The 19,199-nt window shown below is 49.8% G+C and overlaps 1 protein-coding gene across 4 annotated transcripts in view; it reads right to left on the bottom strand.

The window, feature by feature from the left end:
• The window catches only part of dnah10 (dynein axonemal heavy chain 10), a 704,002-nt gene that overhangs the window by 115,036 nt on the left and 569,767 nt on the right, over positions 1-19,199 (bottom strand). For all 4 annotated transcript variants that reach the window (XM_072511049.1, XM_072511141.1, XM_072510964.1 and 1 more), the window contains 4 exons: positions 16,139-16,293; positions 12,859-13,042; positions 10,778-10,978; positions 6,879-7,088 (listed from right to left, as the gene is read on the bottom strand). In XM_072511049.1, coding sequence (XP_072367150.1) covers positions 6,879-7,088; positions 10,778-10,978; positions 12,859-13,042; positions 16,139-16,293 — 750 coding nt within the window. The remainder of the gene's footprint in view (positions 1-6,878; positions 7,089-10,777; positions 10,979-12,858; positions 13,043-16,138; positions 16,294-19,199) is intronic.

The following is a 19,199-nucleotide window of genomic DNA, read 5'->3' on the forward strand; positions in this document are numbered from 1 at the left end:
GCACTAAGTGAGTCCCAGTCAATATTGGGGAAGTTGAAGTCTCCCATCACCACAACCCTGTTGTTTTTACTCTTTTCCAAAATCTGTCTACCTATCTGCTCCTCTATCTCCCGCTGGCTGTTGGGAGGCCTGTAGTATACCCCCAACATTGTGACTGCACCCTTCTTATTCCTGATCTCTACCCATATAGCCTCACTGCCCTCTGAGGTGTCCTCTCGCAGTATAGCTGTGATATTCTCCCGAACAAGTAGCGCAACTCCGCCTCCCCTTTTACATCCCCCTCTATCCCGCCTGAAACATCTAAATCCTGGAACGTTTAGCTGCCAATCCTGCCCTTCCCTCAACCAGGTCTCTGTAATGGCAACAACATCATAGTTCAAGTAGTAATCCAAGCTCTAAGTTCACCTGCCTTACCCGTAATGCTCCTTGCATTAAAACATATGCACTTCAGGCCACCAGACCCGCTGTGTTCAGCAACTTCTCCCCGTCTGCTCTGCCTCAGAGCCACACTGTCCCTATTCCCTAGTTCTCCCTCAATGCTCTCACCTTCTGACCTATTGCTCCCGTGCCCACCCCCTGCCATACTAGTTTAAACCCTCCCGTGTGACACTAGCAAACCTCGCGGCCAGGATATTTATGCCTCTCCGGTTTAGATGCAACCCGTCCATCTTATACAGGTCACACCTGCCCCGGAAGAGCTCCCAGTGGTCCAGATAACGGAAACCCTCCCTCCTACACCAGCTGTTTAGCCACGTGTTTGTCTGCTCTATCTTCCTATTTCTAGCCTCACTGGCACGTGGCACAGGGAGTAATCCCGAGATTACAACCCTCGAGGTCCTCTCCACCAGAATTTATTGGTTGGGGGGGGGGACTTGCCAGAGGTCCGCGGGTCGAACTTCCGGTTCCCGCCTTATATAAAAACAAATAAAACAGAAAAGAAGAACAGACACGGGACCAGGCAAGGCTTTTTAAATTCACTCCTCACCTCCCAGAAGGCCCCTGCGCACCGCTGCCGCCGAAATCCAAAGGGCTGCTCCTGTAAAGGTAAGGCTTTTAAAATTCACTCCTCACCTCCCAGAAGGCCCCTGCGCACCGCTGCCGCCGAAATCCAAAGGGCTGCTCCTGTAAAGGTAAGGTTTTTAAATACACTACTCACCTCCCAGAAGGCCCCTGCGCACCGCTGCCGCCGAAATCCAAAGGGCTGCTCCTGTAAAGGTAAGGTTTTTAAATACACTACTCACCTCCAAGAAGGCCCCTGCGCACCGCTGCCGCCGAAATCCAAAGGGCTGCTCCTGTAAAGGTAAGGCTTTTAAATACACTACTCACCTCCAAGAAGGCCCCTGCGCACCGCTGCCGCCGAAATCCAAAGGGCTGCTCCTGTAAAGGTAAGAGCTTTTAAACTCACTACTCACCTCCCAGAAGGCCCCTGACCACGCTGCCGCCGAAATCCAAAGGGCTGCTCCTGTAAAGGTAAGGTTTTTAAATACACTACTCACCTCCAAGAAGGCCCCTGCGCACCGCTGCCGCCGAAATCCAAAGGGCTGCTCCTGTAAAGGTAAGAGCTTTTAAATTCACTACTCACCTCCCAGAAGGCCCCTGCGCACCGCTGCCGCCGAAATCCAAAGGGCTGCTCCTGTAAAGGTAAGAGCTTTTAAACTCACTACTCACCTCCCAGAAGGCCCCTGCGCACCGCTGCCGCCGAAATCCAAAGGGCTGCTCCTGTAAAGGTAAGGTTTTTAAATACACTACTCACCTCCCAGAAGGCCCCTGCGCACCGCTGCCGCCGAAATCCAAAGGGCTGCTCCTGTAAAGGTAAGAGCTTTTAAACTCACTACTCACCTCCCAGAAGGCCCCTGACCACGCTGCCGCCGAAATCCAAAGGGCTGCTCCTGTAAAGGTAAGGTTTTTAAATACACTACTCACCTCCAAGAAGGCCCCTGCGCACCGCTGCCGCCGAAATCCAAATCAAATCAAGTTTAGGTCTGGGACTGGGAATTCTGTGGAGAGTAACTCAGCTCCTGACTTCTTCAAGCCTGTTTGCCATCTTTGATTGAATTCATTCACGGGATGTGGGGTCACTGGCCAGGCCAACCTTTACTGCCCATCTCTAATTGCCCTTGAGAAGGTGGTGGGGAGCTGCCTTCTTTGAACCGCTGCAGTCCCTGTTTACAAGGAAATGTCAGGAGTGTGATGGAATACTCTTCCCTTGCCAGGATGAGTGATACTCCAAAACTCAAACAACTCAACACTATTCAGAACAAAAGAGGCCACTTAACCAGAGCCTGATCCACTCACTCCCTAGGTCACCATCACACAGGTGCACCATCTACAGGATACACTGCAGTAACTCACCAAGGTTCCTTCAACAGCACCTTCCAAACTCGGGACCTCTACCACCTCGGCAGCAGGTCGATGAGAACACCACAACTGCAAGTTCCCCTCCAAGCTGCACATCTTTAAATACCTTTAACCTTCCAGCTACAGAGCCTTGTTCCTAGCTTCAGGGTTCCAGGTTCGATTCCCGGCTTGGGTCACTGTCTGTGTGGAGTCTGCACATTCTCCCAGTGTGTGCGTGGGTTTACTCCGGGGGCTCCGGTTTCCTCCCACAGTCCAAAGATGTGCAGGTTAGGTGGATTGGCCGTGCTGAATTGCCCTTTGTATCCAAAAAGGTTAGGTGGGGTAACTGGGTTACAGGGATAGGGTGGAGGTGTGGCCTTAGGTAGGGTGGTCTTTCCAAGAGCCGGTGCAGACTCAGTGGGCCAAATGGCCTCCTTCAGCACTGTAAATTCTACGATTCTGATAATGTGGTGACCAAAACTACACGCAATACTCCAAATGCGGCCTAACCAAGTTTTATACAGCTGCAACATGATTTCCCAACTCTTGTACTCAATGCCCCGGCTGATGAAGGAAAACATGCCTTCTTCATCTCCTTGGCCACCTGTGTTGCCACTTTTAAGGAACTGTGGACCTGCACGTCCAGATCCCTCTGTATCCCAGCTTTGACAAAGAGTCATCGGACTCAAAACGTTCGCTCTTTTCTCTCCCTACAGATGCTGCCAGACCTGCTGAGATTTTCCAGCATTTTCTCTTTCATTTCAGATTCCAGCATCCACAGTAATTTGCTTTTACCCTCTGTATGTTAATGTTCCTAAGGGTTCTGCTGTTTACAGTATAATATATACCTAGATTTGATCCTCCAAAATGCATCACCTCGTATTTGTCTGGATTAAACTCCATCTGCCATTTCTGTGCCCAAGTCGAGAAATTTATCTAAATCCTCTGACCATCCTCGGCACTATCAGCAACTCCGCCAATCCTCGTGTCATCCGCAAACTTACTAATCAGACCACCCACATTTTCCTCCAGATCATTTATAAAAACAACAGAGGACCCAGCACTGATCCCTGCGGAACATCGCTAGCTACAGATCTCCAATCAGAAAAACACCCTTCCAGCGCTACTCTCTGTCTTCTATAACCGAGCCAGTTTTGTATCCATCTAGCCAGCTCACCCAAAATCCCATGTGATTTTAGTTTTTGTACCTTACTAAAGTCCATATAAACTACATCCACAGCCCTTCCCTTATCAATTTTCTTTGTCACCTCTTCAAAAAAGTCAATCAAGTTGGTGAGGCATAAGGTGGGACGGTCTCCCTCTGTCACTGGTGGGTCGGGTACAGGCAGTTAAAATGAATGTGTTGCTGCAATTCCTGTTTATTTTTCAATGCCTGCCAATTTTCCTGCCAAAGGCATTTTTTGGAGAGATTGAAGGGATGATTACCTCATTCATATGGGGAGGGAAGGTGGCCAGAATTAAAAAGGTGCTATTACAGAGAGGAAGGCAGGCAGGGCGTTTGGGTCTTCGAACCTGATGTATTTGAATTGATTTATTATTGTCACATGTATCAGTATACAGTGAAAAGTATTGTTTCTTGCATGCTGTACAAACAATGCATACCGTACATAGGGAAGGAAGGAGAGACTGCAGAATATGTTACAGTTATAGCAAGATGTAGAGAAAAGACCAATTTAATACGAGGTAGGTCCATTCAAAAGTCAGATGGCAGTAGGGAAGAAGCCGTTCTTGAGTCGGTTGGTATGGGACCTCAAGCTTTGGTATCTTTTTCCTGATGGAAGAAGGTGGAAGAGAGTATGTCCGGGGTGCGTGGGGTCCTTAATTATGCTGGCTGCCTTTCCGAGGCAGCGGGAATTATAGACAGAGTCGATGGATGGGAGGCTGGTTTGCGTGATGGACTGGGCTACTGACCACGGGGATAGTGCCAGAGGACTGGAGAGTGGCGAATGTTGTTCCTCTGTTCAAGAAAGGGAATAGGAATTACCCTGGTAATTATAGGCCAGTTAGTCTTACTTCGGTTGTCGGGAAGACAATGGAAAAGGTCCTGAAGGATAGGATTTATGACCATCTGGAAAGATGCAGCTTAATCCGGGATAGTCAACACGGATTCGTGAAGGGTAAGTCTTGCCTCACAAATTTGATTGAACTCTTTGAGGAGGTAACTAAGTGTGTAGATGAAGGTAGAGCAGTTGATGTCGTACACATGGATTTCAGTAAGGCGTTTGATAAGGTTCCCCATGGTCGGCTCATGAAGAAAGTAAGGAGGTGTGGGATAGAGGGAAATTTGGCCAATTGGATAAGTAACTGGCTATCACATAGAAGACAGAGGGTGGTGGTGGATGGAAAATGTTCAGACTGGAGACCAGTTACCAGCGGTGTACCACAGGGATCAGTGCTGGGTCCTCTGCTATTTGTGATTTTTATCAATGACTTGGAGGAGGGGGCTGAAGGGTGGGTCAGTAAATTTGCTGATGACACCAAGATTGGTGGAGTAGTGGATGAGGTGGATGGCTGTTGTAGGCTGCAAAGAGACATTGATAGGATGCAGAGCTGGGCCGAAAAATGACAAATGGCGTTTAACCCCGATAAGTGCGAGGTGATTCATTTTGGTAGGACAAATTTGAATGCGGATTACAGGGTCAACGGCAGGGTTCTGAGGAATGTGGAGGAACAGAGAGATCTTGGGGTTCATGTCCACAGATCTCTGATGGTTGCCACTCAAGTGGATAGAGCCGTGAAGAAGGCTTATAGTGTGTTAGCGTTTATTAACAGGGAGCTTGAGGTTAAGAGCCGCAGGGTTATGCTGCAACTATACATGACCCTGGTGAGACCACATTTGAAGTATTGTGTGCAGTTCTGGTAACCTCATTATCGGAAGGATGTGGAAGCATTGGAAAGGGTGCAAAGGAGATTTACCAGGATGCTGCCTGGTTTGCAGGATAGGTCTTATGAGGAAAGGCTGAGGGAGCTAGGGCTTTTCTCTTTGGAGCGGAGGAGGATGAGAGGCGACTTAATAGAGGTTTATAAGATAATGAGGGGGATAGATAGAGTGGACGTTCAGAGACTATTTCCTCGGGTGGATGTAGCTGTTACAAGGGGGCATAACTATAAGATTCAGGGTGGGAGATATAGGAGGGATGTCCGAGGTAGGTTCTTTAATCAGAGTGGTTAGGGTGTAGAATGGACTGCCTGTTGTGATAGTGGAGTCGGACACTTTAGGAACTTTCAAGCGGTTATTGGATAGGCACATGGAGCACACCAGAATGACAGGGAGTGGGATAGCTTGATCTTGGTTTCGGACAATGCTCGAAGGCCGAAGGGCCTGTTCCGTGCTGTACTGTTCTATGTTATATTGTCTCGTATCTCTCAGTAATCTTCATTATTCCAACGTCAAAAGTTTCAAATCTATCATCAGATGTGTACCCCCAATTACAGGAAATCCAGTGAAACGTCATTGTAACCTCTTTAACCCTTCTGAATGTGAAGCCAAATACTGCACATGGTGTTCTAAATGAGTTTTATTCACCTCTTGGCTTTTATATTTGTATGTTTTGTGATATCTGCATTCCATTATTTTTTTAATGCCATGTGTACCGTCTCCCGAAACCCCAGCTTCTCCAGAACACCGAGCTGCTTTACAGTCACAGCCAATCGGGATGTATGTGCGGCTCTTGGTAACACAGCAAGCTGATACTGACACCAAAGACTGGGCGGGCATCCTGACACAGGGACTAACCTCCTCATTTCCCCACACATTCCCTTCTTAACCATTCTGTCACAAGGTTGTGGGTCTCCAGAGTGGAGCTGCTTGGGGACTTCCTTACAGCTAGCGTACAACAGAACCCTGTCATTGTTTGCTCCTGCGTTCTGTCTGGAGAATAGAATGACATTGTGTTTTGCTCGCACTGCCGTGGTTGTCTGCTGAGATCGCCGACTCAAATCCAATTATTTCTCCCCATTTACACCGTCTCTAACTCCATACGAAACAATGAACCAGTGAAAAACTCAGTGTGTCTGACAATATCTGAGAGGAGAGAAATCGAGTTCAAGTTTCAAGTCCATATGGTTCATACGTGAGAATCATTTAAAAAAAAAAAAAATTTCGAGTGCCCAATTCATTTTTTTCCAAATAAGGGGCAATTTAGCATGGCCAATCCACCTACTCCTGTGTGGGGGTGAGACCCACGCGGACACCACACGGACAGTGACCCGGGTCCGGGCATTGAACCTGGGTCCTCGGTGCCGTGAGGCAGCAGTGCTAACCACTGCGCCACTGTGCCGTCCATACGCGAGTGTCATATAAATTTGAAACGTTAACTCTGTTCCTCTCCCCACGGACGTTGCCACACCTTTTGAGATTTTCCAGCCTTTTCCGATTTTGTTTCAGATTTGCAGCAGCTGCAGTATTTTGCTTTTATTTTAATGAAGCTGTGAAATCTGTTTTGTTTAACACCAATTGCTAAAATATATAAAAGTTAAAAGGATACATGGAAGAAAATTAAATCTAGAAGGCACTTTACCAGAAAATCAGATTCATTGAAATCATATGGAACATTCCATCCAATTTTGCCATATTTTCTTCGCTCCTGGACAACAGCATGGAAGAATGCCAGCACATAGATGAGGGACATGTAGGCAGTGTGTGGGCACGCGTGCAAGGCTTCTTGACTGATCTTGAAATAAGTAGCTCGCATGTTCAGCTTCAGACCATTGGGTGGTTCTGTAACGACCTGCAGTGACCAAGTATAATTACTGGTTAGAGAACATTGACTAGGTATTGTTACTTGTTAGAGGATAGTGAAATATGTTTTGTTACTTGTTAATGGGTAGTGAACATCAACCACATCAAAGAGCAGTAAGGACATTGCAGTCACATACTTGAGTTATGGGAATGCACTTACTGATTGGAATGCACTTACCTCCCTGTGATGTGGTTGATGTTTGCAACATTGGGGTTCCACCACTTAGAGTCACTGATCCATGAAGGGAGATGAATGAATCAAGGCTGCAGCTGTTTTGTGGAAGCTGTCAATCACAGCCCACTACTAAAAATGAATGAATGGCCTGCAGCTAATGGATTTATGGGGTTGAAACACCGGTTAAAGCTGCTGTCTTTCCAGGAATGGACACGTAGAGCTTCCAGTAAGTGTTACAGCTGCAATTCGCTTCACTGCCTCTGTCTGGATTGCTCTCTAGCTTCCAGAGAAGGGCCTCTTTTCTCTGGGGAGGGGTGGGTCCCTTTAGTCAGGGGGTCCCTGTGGTGGGTTCCTTTAGTTATGGGGTCTCTTTTGGTCATGCCCGGCACTACAGGGGTTTTGGATGGGGGTGACAAAGGTGCTTTCAAAAGTAGTAGGAGTCCGGGTCGAACCAAGCTGGGGGTTGGCTATATTTGGGGTTGCACAAGAGCCGGGAGTGCAGGAGGCGAGAGAGGCCGATGTTTTGGCCTTTGCGTCCCTAGTAGCCCGGCGCAGGATATTGCTAATGTGGAAAGAAGCCAAGCCCCCGGGGGTGGAGACCTGGATAAATGACATGGCGGGGTTTATAAAGCTAGAGCGGATTAAGTTCGTCCTAAGGGGGTCGGCTCAAGGGTTCACCAGGCGGTGGCAACCGTTCGTCGAATACCTCGCAGAAAGATAGACGGAATGGGAAAAAGAAGGCAGCAGCAGCAGCCCAGGATCGGGGGGGGGGGGGGGGGGGGGGGGGGGGGAGGAGGAACCAGAAGGACTCTCAGGGTTGTTAATATATACTGTATAATATGTATAGGTCGTTGCTACAGATAATTATATATTGGACTGTTAAATTATATTTTTGGAGAGTGTTACTTGTGACAAGGCAGTTGCAATTAGGGTTAGTTTTCATTTTTGTTATTTATTATTTATTCATTTTTTGTTTATAAAATAGGCCGTTGTTATTTGTGTTGTTATAATATTGTGTAAAGGATGCACAATGTACTGTGTTGGTTGACCAAAAATTTTCAATAAAATATTTAATTAAAAAAAAAGTTATGGGGTCTCTGTGGGGTCCCTCTAGTCTCTGTGAGTGGTTCCTATTCATGGGGTCGCTAGGGGGGTCTCCCCGTCAAGGGGGTCCCTGTCAAGGGGGTCCATGGGGGGGGGGGTCTCCCTCGTTAGGGAGTCCTGGGGGGGGGGGCGGATCTAGTCACAATTAGGGGGATGTAAATCAGTTTCACACCAGTCTCTGATGTGCTGTGGTGGGCATCAGCGGAAGATCCCCTGGAGGTTCACACTGGCATGAAACCAATATTTGGATTCCTGCCGAATTCTCTCCCCTCCCCCACCCGCCCACCAGTGAACCCGCCGGGGGGGGCCATGGGAGAATTCTGCCCTTGGACAAGCTGAAGTTTACAGAGGGTGAAATGTGGAGAGCAACCAGCAGAGTGTTGAAATAGCTGAGACGATAGCAACAAAGGCACAAACAAGGATGTTGGCAGTGGAGATGAGCCATGGAGGAGATCGAATTACAGAGTCCCAGTTTCACCAATCTATCCATGTTGCTGAAGTCCCTCATCTGGAACTATCCTTGTGAATCTCTGTAATACCTTCACATCCTTCCAAAAGTGTGGAGCCCAAACCTGGCTCCAATAATCCATTGAGGACAAGCCAGTGATTTATCCGGTTCAATGTAATTTCCGTGCCTTTGTATTCTCTGCCCCTATCTATAAATCTCAGCATGTGGTACTTTATTAACCGCCCTCTCCACCTGTCCTGCCATCTTCAATGACTCAGGCACATATCCACCAGGGGCGGGATTCTCCCCCACCCGGCGGGGCAGGGGTTCCCGGCGGGGTGGGGGGGTCCCGGCGGGGCGGGGGGGGTCCCGGTGGGGCGGGGGTCCCGGCGGGGCGGGGGGGGTTCCCGGCGGGGCGGGGGGGTTCCCGGCGGGGCGGGGGGGGTCCCGGTGGGGCGGGGGTCCCGGCGGGGCGGGGGGTCCCGGCGGGGTGGGGGGGGTCCCGGCGGGGCGGGGGGGGTCCCGGTGGGGCGGGGGTCCCGGCGGGGCGGGGGGGGTCCCGGCGGGGCGGGGGGGGTCCCGGCGGGGTGGGGGGGTCCCGGTGGGGCGGGGGTCCCGGCGGGGCGGGGGGGTCCCGGCGGGGCGGGGGGGGTCCCGGCGGGGCGGGGGGGGGTCCCGGCAGGGCGGGGGATCCCGGCGGGGCGGGGGGGTCCCGGCAGGGCGGGGGTCCCGGCGGGATGGAGTGGCAGGAACCACTCCGGCGTCGGGCCGCCCAAAGGTGCGGATTTCTCCGCACCGTTAGGGGCCAAGCCCTCACCTTGAGGGGCTATGCCCGCGCCGGAGTGGTTTGCGCGCCGCCGACCGGCGGGAAAGGCATTTGGCGCCACACCAGCCGGGGCCGAAAGGACTTCGCCGGGCAGCACGGTAGCACAGTGGTTACCACTGTTGCTTCACAGCTCCAAGGTCCCAGGTTCGATTCCCCGCTGGGTCACTGTCTGTGCGGAGTCTGCACATCCTCCCCGTGTCTGCATGGGTTTCCTCCGGGCGCTCCGGTCCTCCAGGAGAACACAGACTGTGTTCTGGGTGGGACTGGTGGGGTCTTTCCTAGCACAACCTCTGTCGCTATTTCGGGCCCCGGCGAGGAATGATCCCTCAAGGCCGCAGTTTAGCATAATCTCCGGCACTGAGCAGAGCTCCTGAGTGTAGGAAGAGAAAATGGTGCCCCAATCTTTGGAGCCCCCCCCCCCCCACCTCACACAGTCAGAGCACCCCCAGGTCCGAACCCTGGCATGGGCAAAATGCCAGCCTGGTGACTTGGCACTACCAGCCTGACATCCTGGCAATGCCCCTTCCAGCCTGGCAGTGCTACCTGGGAACCCTGGCAGTGCTAGGTTGGCACTGGGTGGCACACTACCTGTGTGCCAGGGTGGCGCTGCCAGGGTGGCTCTGCCAGGGTGGCGCTGCCAGGGTGGCGCTGCCAGGGAGGCGCTGCCAGGGAGGCGCTGCCAGGGAGGCGCTGCCAGGGAGGCGCTGCCAGGGAGGCGCTGCCAGGGAGGCGCTGCCAGGGAGGCACTGCCAGGGAGGCACTGCCAAGGTGCCTGGGTGGCATCCTGCTCGGAGGCCAACCACCGGCGGCCTCCAATCGCCTGGGAGACACCCCCCCCCCACCCTTGGGTGGGGAGTAGTGCCGAATATCGCCCGGCTGGGGTCTCCATGGTGTGCCGATAGATGCTGGATGGCCGTTCCGTGCCAGACTGGGTCCTGCCCACTGTGGGTAGGATCCAGATTGAGAGCTCTGGTAAGGTCTCTTGAGGCGACGTCCATCGGGAATCTCCGGGGAAGCCTCTCCCGCTCCGATTCTGGTCAGCCGCAGCCGGTAAATCACACCATTATTTCAACGTCATCCTTTTTATTTGTCGAAACTCCGGAGTCTAATCATTCCTAAATGTACCTTCAGTGAGTTCTGGAGTATTCCGATTGGAAAGTCTTCGATTGGGTCAGTGGTGAGCCACAAGCGGAAGTCGGGATGAGGTTTGTGGATCATTTCCAAAGCTTTCTCCAGTTCCTTCAGCCACTTCACCAGGAGGTGACAGTTCTGCAACATTAGCCACTGTCCACGGGCGACTGCGGTCTCCAGCAACTGCAGTGCCACCTGCCAAAGAGAGGGGAGAGGAACACCTCACATATTTACACAGTGTGGTCCACTGGTGCTATTGCAATGCAGTGCTTATTTCCACAAAGAATATAACATGAATATCTTTTTTGAGTTTATTCCTATGCTATCACAAATACATCTTTCATCTGATATTCTTCTATCTCCATTTCAATGTGGGCAGTATCGGGTTTATTTTAAATGGGTTAAAATAGCAGACAGAAGGGCAGCACGGTGGCGGAGTGGTTAGCACTGCTGCCTCACGGCACCGAGGCCCCAGGTTCGATCCCGGCTCTGGGTCACTGTCCGTGTGGAGTTTGCACATTCTCCCCGTGTCTGCGTGGGTTTCGCCCCCACAACCCAAAGATGTGCAGGGTAGGTGGATTTGCCACGCTAAATTGCCCCTTAATTGGAAAAAACTTTATTTTAAAAATGTTGTTATTTTTAAAGTAGGCAGAAGAATGCCACAAACACACTTTAAAGATTATTCTGCTAATATCGTCAACACTACTGTCAGACTTTGGTGAGGGACTGAGTCAAACAGATCAAGATTCCAGGCTGCAGCCTTGGCTGGGGCCTATCCCAGGCTGGGTGGGCTAGCATTAGACAACCAATGGACCAAGGTTCCTACTTCCTGGTTACGCCCCAGAATCATTCGGCAGAAAGCAGACATGTTTGCATTCTAGGTAAGACTGGTTCAGACCAAGCTGTGAGATCCTCTCTGGACAAAAGTAACTCATCTCGGTTCATGCATAAAGGGCAGCACGGTAGCACAGTGGTTAGCACTGTTGCTTCACAGTTCCAGGGTCCCAGGTTCAATTCCCAGCTTGGGTCACTGTCTGTGCGGAGTCTGCACGTTCTCCCCGTGTGTGCGTGGGTTTCCTCCGGGTGCTCTGGTTTCCTCCCCCAGTCCAAAGATGTGCAGGTTAGGTGGATTGGCCATGATAAATTGCCCTTAGTGTCCAAAAAGGTTAAGTGGGAGTTACTGGGTTACAGGGATAGGGTAGAGGCGTGGGCTTGAGTGGGGTGCTCTTTGCAAGGGCCGGTGCAGACTCGATGGGGCGAATGGCCTCCTTCTGCACTGTAAATTCTATGATTCTATGAATGAGGGTTGAAGCAAGTTCCTGGAACTTTGTGGAGCTAATTCCCAGCAGACTCCAGCACCTCACTGAAAAAAGAAGTTGGAAGTAAAGGAACTGCTTCATATCCATGGATATACCTTCAGCCCGCTTTGCTCAAGCATCTGCTTGCTGCAGATCTCAGGATATCTGGAATCACCTTGCTGCCTGTGTGTGAACATATGGCAGGTAAATATTTCATAGAATTTACAGTGTAGAAGGAGGCCATTCGGCCCATCGAGTCTGCACCGGCCCTTGGAAAGAGCACCCTACCCAAGCCCACACCACCATAACCCAGTAACCCCACCCAACCTAAGGGCAATTTTTGGACACGAAGGGCAATTGTGGACACTAAGGGCAATTTATCATGGCCAATCCACCTAACCTGCACATCTTTGGACTGTGGGAGGAAACCGGAGCACCAGGAGGAAACCCATGCAGACACGGGGAGGATGTGCAGACTCCACACAGACAGTGACCCAGCTGGGAATCGAACTTGGGATCCTGGAGCTGTGAAGCAATTGCGCTAACCACTATGCTACCGTGCTGCCCATATGGTGTATGATATGTCGGCAAAGCCACAGTACTGGTAGAAGTAGAACAGAAATGGCTGAATGGGCATATAATAACGGCAGCTCCAATGACAGAGCGGAGATACACTATTGACAGTAAACAGTAATTGACAAACTCAATGGGTTTAAACACAAATGCCCAAATTGAATGAATTTCTCCATTATCCTCGACTAGACCTGGTTCATGTACCTTTTCTTGTCCTTGTCCCATAGCGAGGAATTTCAGTCGACTTGTTCCAAACCCAGATCTCTCAGCCAGCTTTAGGAGATCAGAGGCTGGGTCGGATCCGGGACTCAGGATAAAGACGATGGGAGAATTTGGAGTGCTTTGTTCAAAGATGGCCTCAAAACTAATGACAGGTGGCTGGACAAACCTGGTGAAGATTGAAATGGATTAAATCACAACTCGTGCACGTGTCGTCAAACTGGCTAATGAAAAATTCAAACATTTTCAATCACGGAAAAATACAGTGCACAACAGGCCGTTCGGCCCATCCAGTCTGCACCGACACATGAACGACCCTGACCTGCCCACCGAATCCCATTGGCCAGCACTTGGCCAATCGCCTCGAATGTTACGACATGCCAAGTACTCCAGGTACTTTTTAAAGGATGTGAGGCAACCCGCCTCTACCACCCTCCCAGGCAGCGCGTTCCAGGCCCGCCTCTACCACCCTCCCAGGCGGTGCCATCCAAACCCTCACCACACTCTGGGTAAATGTTTTTCCTCAAAACCCCCCTAAACCTCCTGTCACTTGTGTCCCCTTGTGACTGACCTTCAACTAATGTGACAAGGAGTGTAGATGAGGGTAGTGCAGTTGATGTAGTTTACATGGATTTCAGCAAAGCCTTTGACAAGGCCCCACATGGGAGACATAAAAAAGGCAAATGCACACATGGGATACAGAGTGATTTGGTAAGGTGGATTTATAATTGGCTGAGCTGTAGGAGACAGAGGGTGATGACAGACGGCTGCTTTCGTGTCTGGGAGCCAGTGTCCAGTGGGGTACCACAGGGATCTGTGCTGGGCCCCCTATTATTCATCATTTATATAAATGACGATGACGGGGATTTGAGGAAAAACATTTTTACCCAGTGAGTGGTGACGGTCTGGAATGCACTGCCGGGGGTGGGGGTGGGGGTGGGGGGGGTGGGGGGGGGGTGGGGGGGGGGGCACAGGCGGGTGTGGGGGGGGGTGGGGGGGGGGGCACAGGCGGATTGCTTCACATGCTCATAAAATTCAATCAAATTCATTAGGCATGACCTCCCTCTGACAAAGCCATGCTGACTATCCCTGATCAAGCCTTGTCTCTCCAAGTGGAGATAGATTCTCTCCTTCACAATCTTCTCCAATAGTTTCCAAACCACTGACGTGAAACTCGCTGGTCTGTAGTTCCCTGGTTTTTCTCTACAGTTCTCCTTAAATAGCGGGACCACACCAGTTGTTCTCCAGTCCTCTGGCACCTCCCCCAAGGCCAGAGAAGAATTAAAAATTTGGGTCAGAGCCCCGGCAATCTCCTCTCTCGCTTCCCTCAGCAGCCTGGGACACAATTCATCCGCACCCGGAGATTTGTCCAATTTTAAGCCGACTCCCTGTGACAATTTGCTCAAGAACCTCACAGTCTCTCTCCCCGAGTTCCGTGCCTACCTCCTCATTCTCTTGCGTGAAGACAGGTGTGAAATATTCATTCAACACCCTACCAACTACCTCAGGCTCCACCAACAGATTTCTCCCTTGCTCCCTAATGGATCCTACCCTTTCCCTGGTTATCCCATTCCCATTGATATACTTATAGAATATCTTGGGATTTTCCCTACTTTTATCAGACAGAGCTTTTTAATATCCCCTCTATGCTCTCCTAATTGCTTTCTTAGCAATCAGCATTTAATATCGTTTTTCTAAATGTAATGGTATTTGGCAGTTCTGTGTTGTTATAAAAAGACTCCACCTGATGAGACCAACACGAGGCTAACAGATAATTGAATTAACTTTCTGTTGCAAATTATTAGCAGCCAAACAAAGATCCATAAAATCAGACATGGATTAGAGCTACTTAACAAGATAAATCCGGGAGGGCCTGTTCTAGAGGAACCCTTTTTTTTGTGAGGGCCACGAAGAATCCAGCACGAGTTTTAAGGATACAAAGTAATAACATTTAGTTACAATAACATATATATATAACAGCAGCAGCAACTTCCCTTGCTGCATACTCCTTCCTGCTGGTTCCTAAACTGGCCAGCTTTATTTATACTTGGAGTTTACTAATGGTTTCTCCGCCCCCCTCATTGGCGAAGCTCATACTCCCACAGGATTGTGGGATTGTCATTAGTCCCCAGCCAATGGTTAGCAGGCAGGTTATAACATCCCTCCCCCTCCAAAGTCCAAGGAATCCACCGAAGACCCTGGCGAAGGAGGGCGTCGGACTCGTTTGGCCGCAGGCCGGACGCCATTTGCACGCGGCGCTGGATCAGGCGGCGTGTAACGAGACGGAAACCGGCACTACCGTGATGAACGGCGCGGTTGTACATCCACGGCCCGTGGACCCGAGGATTTCCCCCTCTGATTCATCCTGTGTCTCCATCTCGGAGTCAGAGTCTGCTGCCTCCGTCATGTCAGCGGCTCTATCCCATCTTCGTCACCAGTTTTGTGAGGGCCACGAAGAATCCAGCATGAGTTTCAAGGATACAAAGTAATAACATTTAGTTACAATAACATATATATATAACAGCAGCAGCAACTTCCCTTGCTGCACACTCCTTCCTGCTGGTTCCTAAACTGGCCAGCTTTATTTATACTCGGAGTTTACTAATGGTTTCTCCGCCCCCCCTCATTGGGGAAGCTCATACTCCCACAGGATTGTGGGATTGTCATTAGTCCCCAGCCAATGGTAAGCAGGCAGGTTATAACACCTTTCTAGTTTACTCTGTCGTTAGAGGGACACATTTGCAGTTTTCCTGTAACTATTATCTAGAGTGGGTTCTAATTGTGTTAAGAAACTCACTCAGGTTACCGACTGCAATCTGATATTCCTCAACCACTCAAGCACAATAACAGCTATCCAGATTTATTCATCTCGATGAAATCATTTCTGCCCCTCGGCATACAAATGTATTGTAATTCAAGACGGTTGTAAAAGGCCCCATTTCTTCCAATGAACTCGGACAGATCAAGAAGATTGCAGCTTTGTGTTTTCATTTCCGCCTGTAGCCAATCGCACTCAAACAAAAAGCTGTGGCTTAAGAAATGACTCCTCACGTTTTTGTAATTGCACTTTCACAGATAGAGGAATTTTAGGGACCTTTTGGTTGTTTGTTGTAAAGCTGCAAAGGTCTTTAGCAGTCAAAATGGTAATAGAATCCAGCAGAAATGTCCTAGGCTCTGCCTTTGCTGAAACCTGATCCATTTTTACAGTCAGGTAATTGATATTTAATTTTCCTTGTCCAGGTAACGTGGTAATTAAATCACTTACTTTTCTCCCATTGTGACAGTGATAAAGTCCATCACTGCACGGTAAACACGGTCGACCCGAAAACAGCGCAGCAGAAGCAGCTTCTGGAAATTATCCAAACTCGTCTTGTACTGGAGAGGGAACCCAATTTGTTCTGGTGCATCAAGGTCATACCACTGGGAACAAAACACACCCCGTCACCACTGCAATCAGACTCTTCGGAAGGACACATAGGAAGGGAAGGGAGGTGGTGTAGCTCTGATATTTAAGGATAACATCATAGGTTCTATAGAGAAAAAGGTTGAATCCATTTGGGTGGACATTAGAAATAGTAAGGAGAAAAGGTGATAGGTGTAGCTTATAGGCCACCAAATAATAACATCACGATGGAATGGGCAATAAACAAAGAAATAACTGATGCATGTATAAAAGGTACGGTAATTATCATGGGGGATTTTAATCTACATGTCGATTGGTCAAAACCAAGTCAGTCAGGACAGCCTTGAGGAGGAGTTTATAGAATGTATCCACGATAGTTTCCTAGAACAGTATGTAATGGAACCTAAGAGGGAGCAAACTATCCCAGATCTGGTTCTGTGTAATAAGACAGGATTGACTAATGATCTCATAGTTAGGGATCCTCTCGGAGGGAGTGATCACAATATGGTTGAATTTAAAATACAGATGGAGTGTGAGAAGGTAAAATCCAATACCAGTGCCTTGTGCTCAAACAAAGGAGATTACAATGGGCTGAGGGAGGAGTTGGCCAGGGTAGATTGGGAGAAAGGTCTTTGTGGAGACCTTTCTCCACAAAGGATTGAGGAACAATGGAGGGCTTTCAAAGCGATTTCTCACAGTGCTCAGCAAAAGTATATACCAGTGAAAAGGGAGGACTGTAGGAAAAGGTTAATCAGCCATGGATATCTAAGGGAATAAGGGAGAGTATCAAATTGAAAGAAAATACATACAAAGTGGCAAAGATAAGTGAGAAACGAGAGGATTAGGAAAACTTTAAAGGTCAACAGAAAGCTACAAATAAAGTTATGAAGAAACGTAAGATAGATATGAGAGTAAACTAGCTCAATATAAAAACAGATAATAGTAATCGCTCATTGTCACAAGTAGGCTTCAAATTAAGTTACTGTGAAAATCCCTAGTTGCCACATTCCGGCGCCTGTTTGGGGAGGCCGGTACGGGAATTGAACCCGCGCTGCTGCCTTGCTCAGCATTACAAGCCAGCTGTTTAGCCCACTGTGCTAAACCAGCCCCTGTAGCGATTATTATTGTAGAAAAACTTCCTACAAATATATAAAATGAGAAAGAATGGTTCAGGTAAACATTGGTCCTCAGTCGCCCCCATGCCAAAACTAAACTGCTGCCACAGACACACACGACTGCAGTGCCATAGCCAACTCTGCATCAGATTTGAAAACCACTCTTCATTCTTTCAATTCTGTACACAAAGGGCTGGATTCGCCGCAGCCCGACGGCGTAATCGCGGCCGGCGCCGATGCAGAGACTCCAGTTTGATGCCGTAATTGGGCCCGTCGCCGGTCCGGCGATTCTCCGGGGCCCGAAAATCGGCGTCACCGTGGAGTACGCTATGTCACCGAGGGCCCATTGCCAGAGGCACGATCGTCAGTCCTGCGACCAGCCGCGTTCCCGACGGCGTGGAACTAATCACCGATTGCCGTTCGGGATGCTCGAGGGATTGGAGACCAGGGGGGGTCCTAAAGGCGGCCGGGGATTAAACGTGCGGGGGTTGAAGCTCAGGTGCGCGGCCGCTGTAGGTTGTCATCTTGCGCATGCGCGGCCTCTGACCCGGAAGTTCGGGGGCCCACACCTGCAGCAAAAGCTGTGAGATTCACTCCGGGGGTCCCTGCTAGCCCCCTGCAGGGCTGGGAATTAGTCTAACTTTTTTCAAGGAATTTCGGGAGTTAAATTTTGCCGTTTGTACGCCGGCATGGGGGCATGGTCTCATTCTGGGAGAATCAGCCCTAGATTGCCCCATATTGGGGCAGCACGGTAGCACGGTGGTTAGCACAATTGCTTCACAGCTCCAGGGTCCCAGGTTCGATTCCGGCTTGGGTCACTGTCTGTGCGGAGTCTGCACGTTCTCCCCGTGTCTGCGTGGGCTTCCTCCGGGTGCTCCGGTTTCCTCCCACAGTCCAAAGATGTGCAGGTTAGGTGGATTGGCCATGCTAAATTGCCCCTTAGTGTCCCAAATTGCCCTTAGTGTTGGATGGGGTTACTGGGTTATGGGGATAGGGTGGAGGTGTTGGGTAGGGTGTTCTTTCCAAGGGCTGGTGCAGACTCGATGGGCCGAATGGCCTCCTTCTGCACTGTAAATTCTATGATTTTCAGCCTGTCCTTAAATGTTGCGAGCACAAAACGCAGATAATAATAACCATAATAATCTTTATCAGTGTCACAAGTAGGCTTACATTAACACTGCAAGAAGTTACTGTGAAAAGCCCCTAGTCTCCACATTCCAGCACCTGTTCGGGTACACAGAGGGAGAATTCAGAATGTCCAAATTACCGAACAGCACATCTTTCGGGACTTGTGGGAGGAAACTGGAGCACCCGGACGAAACCCACGCAGACACGGGGAGAACATGCAGACTCCACACAGACAGTGACCCAAGCCGGAATCGAACCTGGGTCTCTGGGCCCTCGAGTCTGCTCTGCCATTCAAAAAGATCATGGCTGATCTTTTTGTGGACTCAGCTCCACTTACCCGCCCACTCACTGTAACCTTTTATTCGCTTACTGTTCAATAATCTATCTACCTTTGCCTTAAAAACATTTAACAAGGTAGCAGGAAATTCCATAACGGTATTACAATTAAATAAGGGTAACTACAAAGACACGAGGGAGGAGCTGGCCAGAGTTGATTGGAAAAGGAGACTAGCAGGGAAGACAGTGGAACAGCAGGTGCAAGAGTTTTTGGGGTTATTCGGGAAGCACAACAGAAATCCATCCCAAGGAGAAGGAAACATGCTAAGGGGAGGACAAGGCATCCATTTGGAGTATTGTGAGCAGTTTTGGGCCCTGTTTCTAAGGAAGGATGTGCTGGCCTT

The sequence above is a fragment of the Scyliorhinus torazame genome, chromosome 1 (genome assembly GCF_047496885.1).
Source record: "Scyliorhinus torazame isolate Kashiwa2021f chromosome 1, sScyTor2.1, whole genome shotgun sequence".
Classification (NCBI taxonomy): Eukaryota; Metazoa; Chordata; class Chondrichthyes; order Carcharhiniformes; family Scyliorhinidae; genus Scyliorhinus; species Scyliorhinus torazame.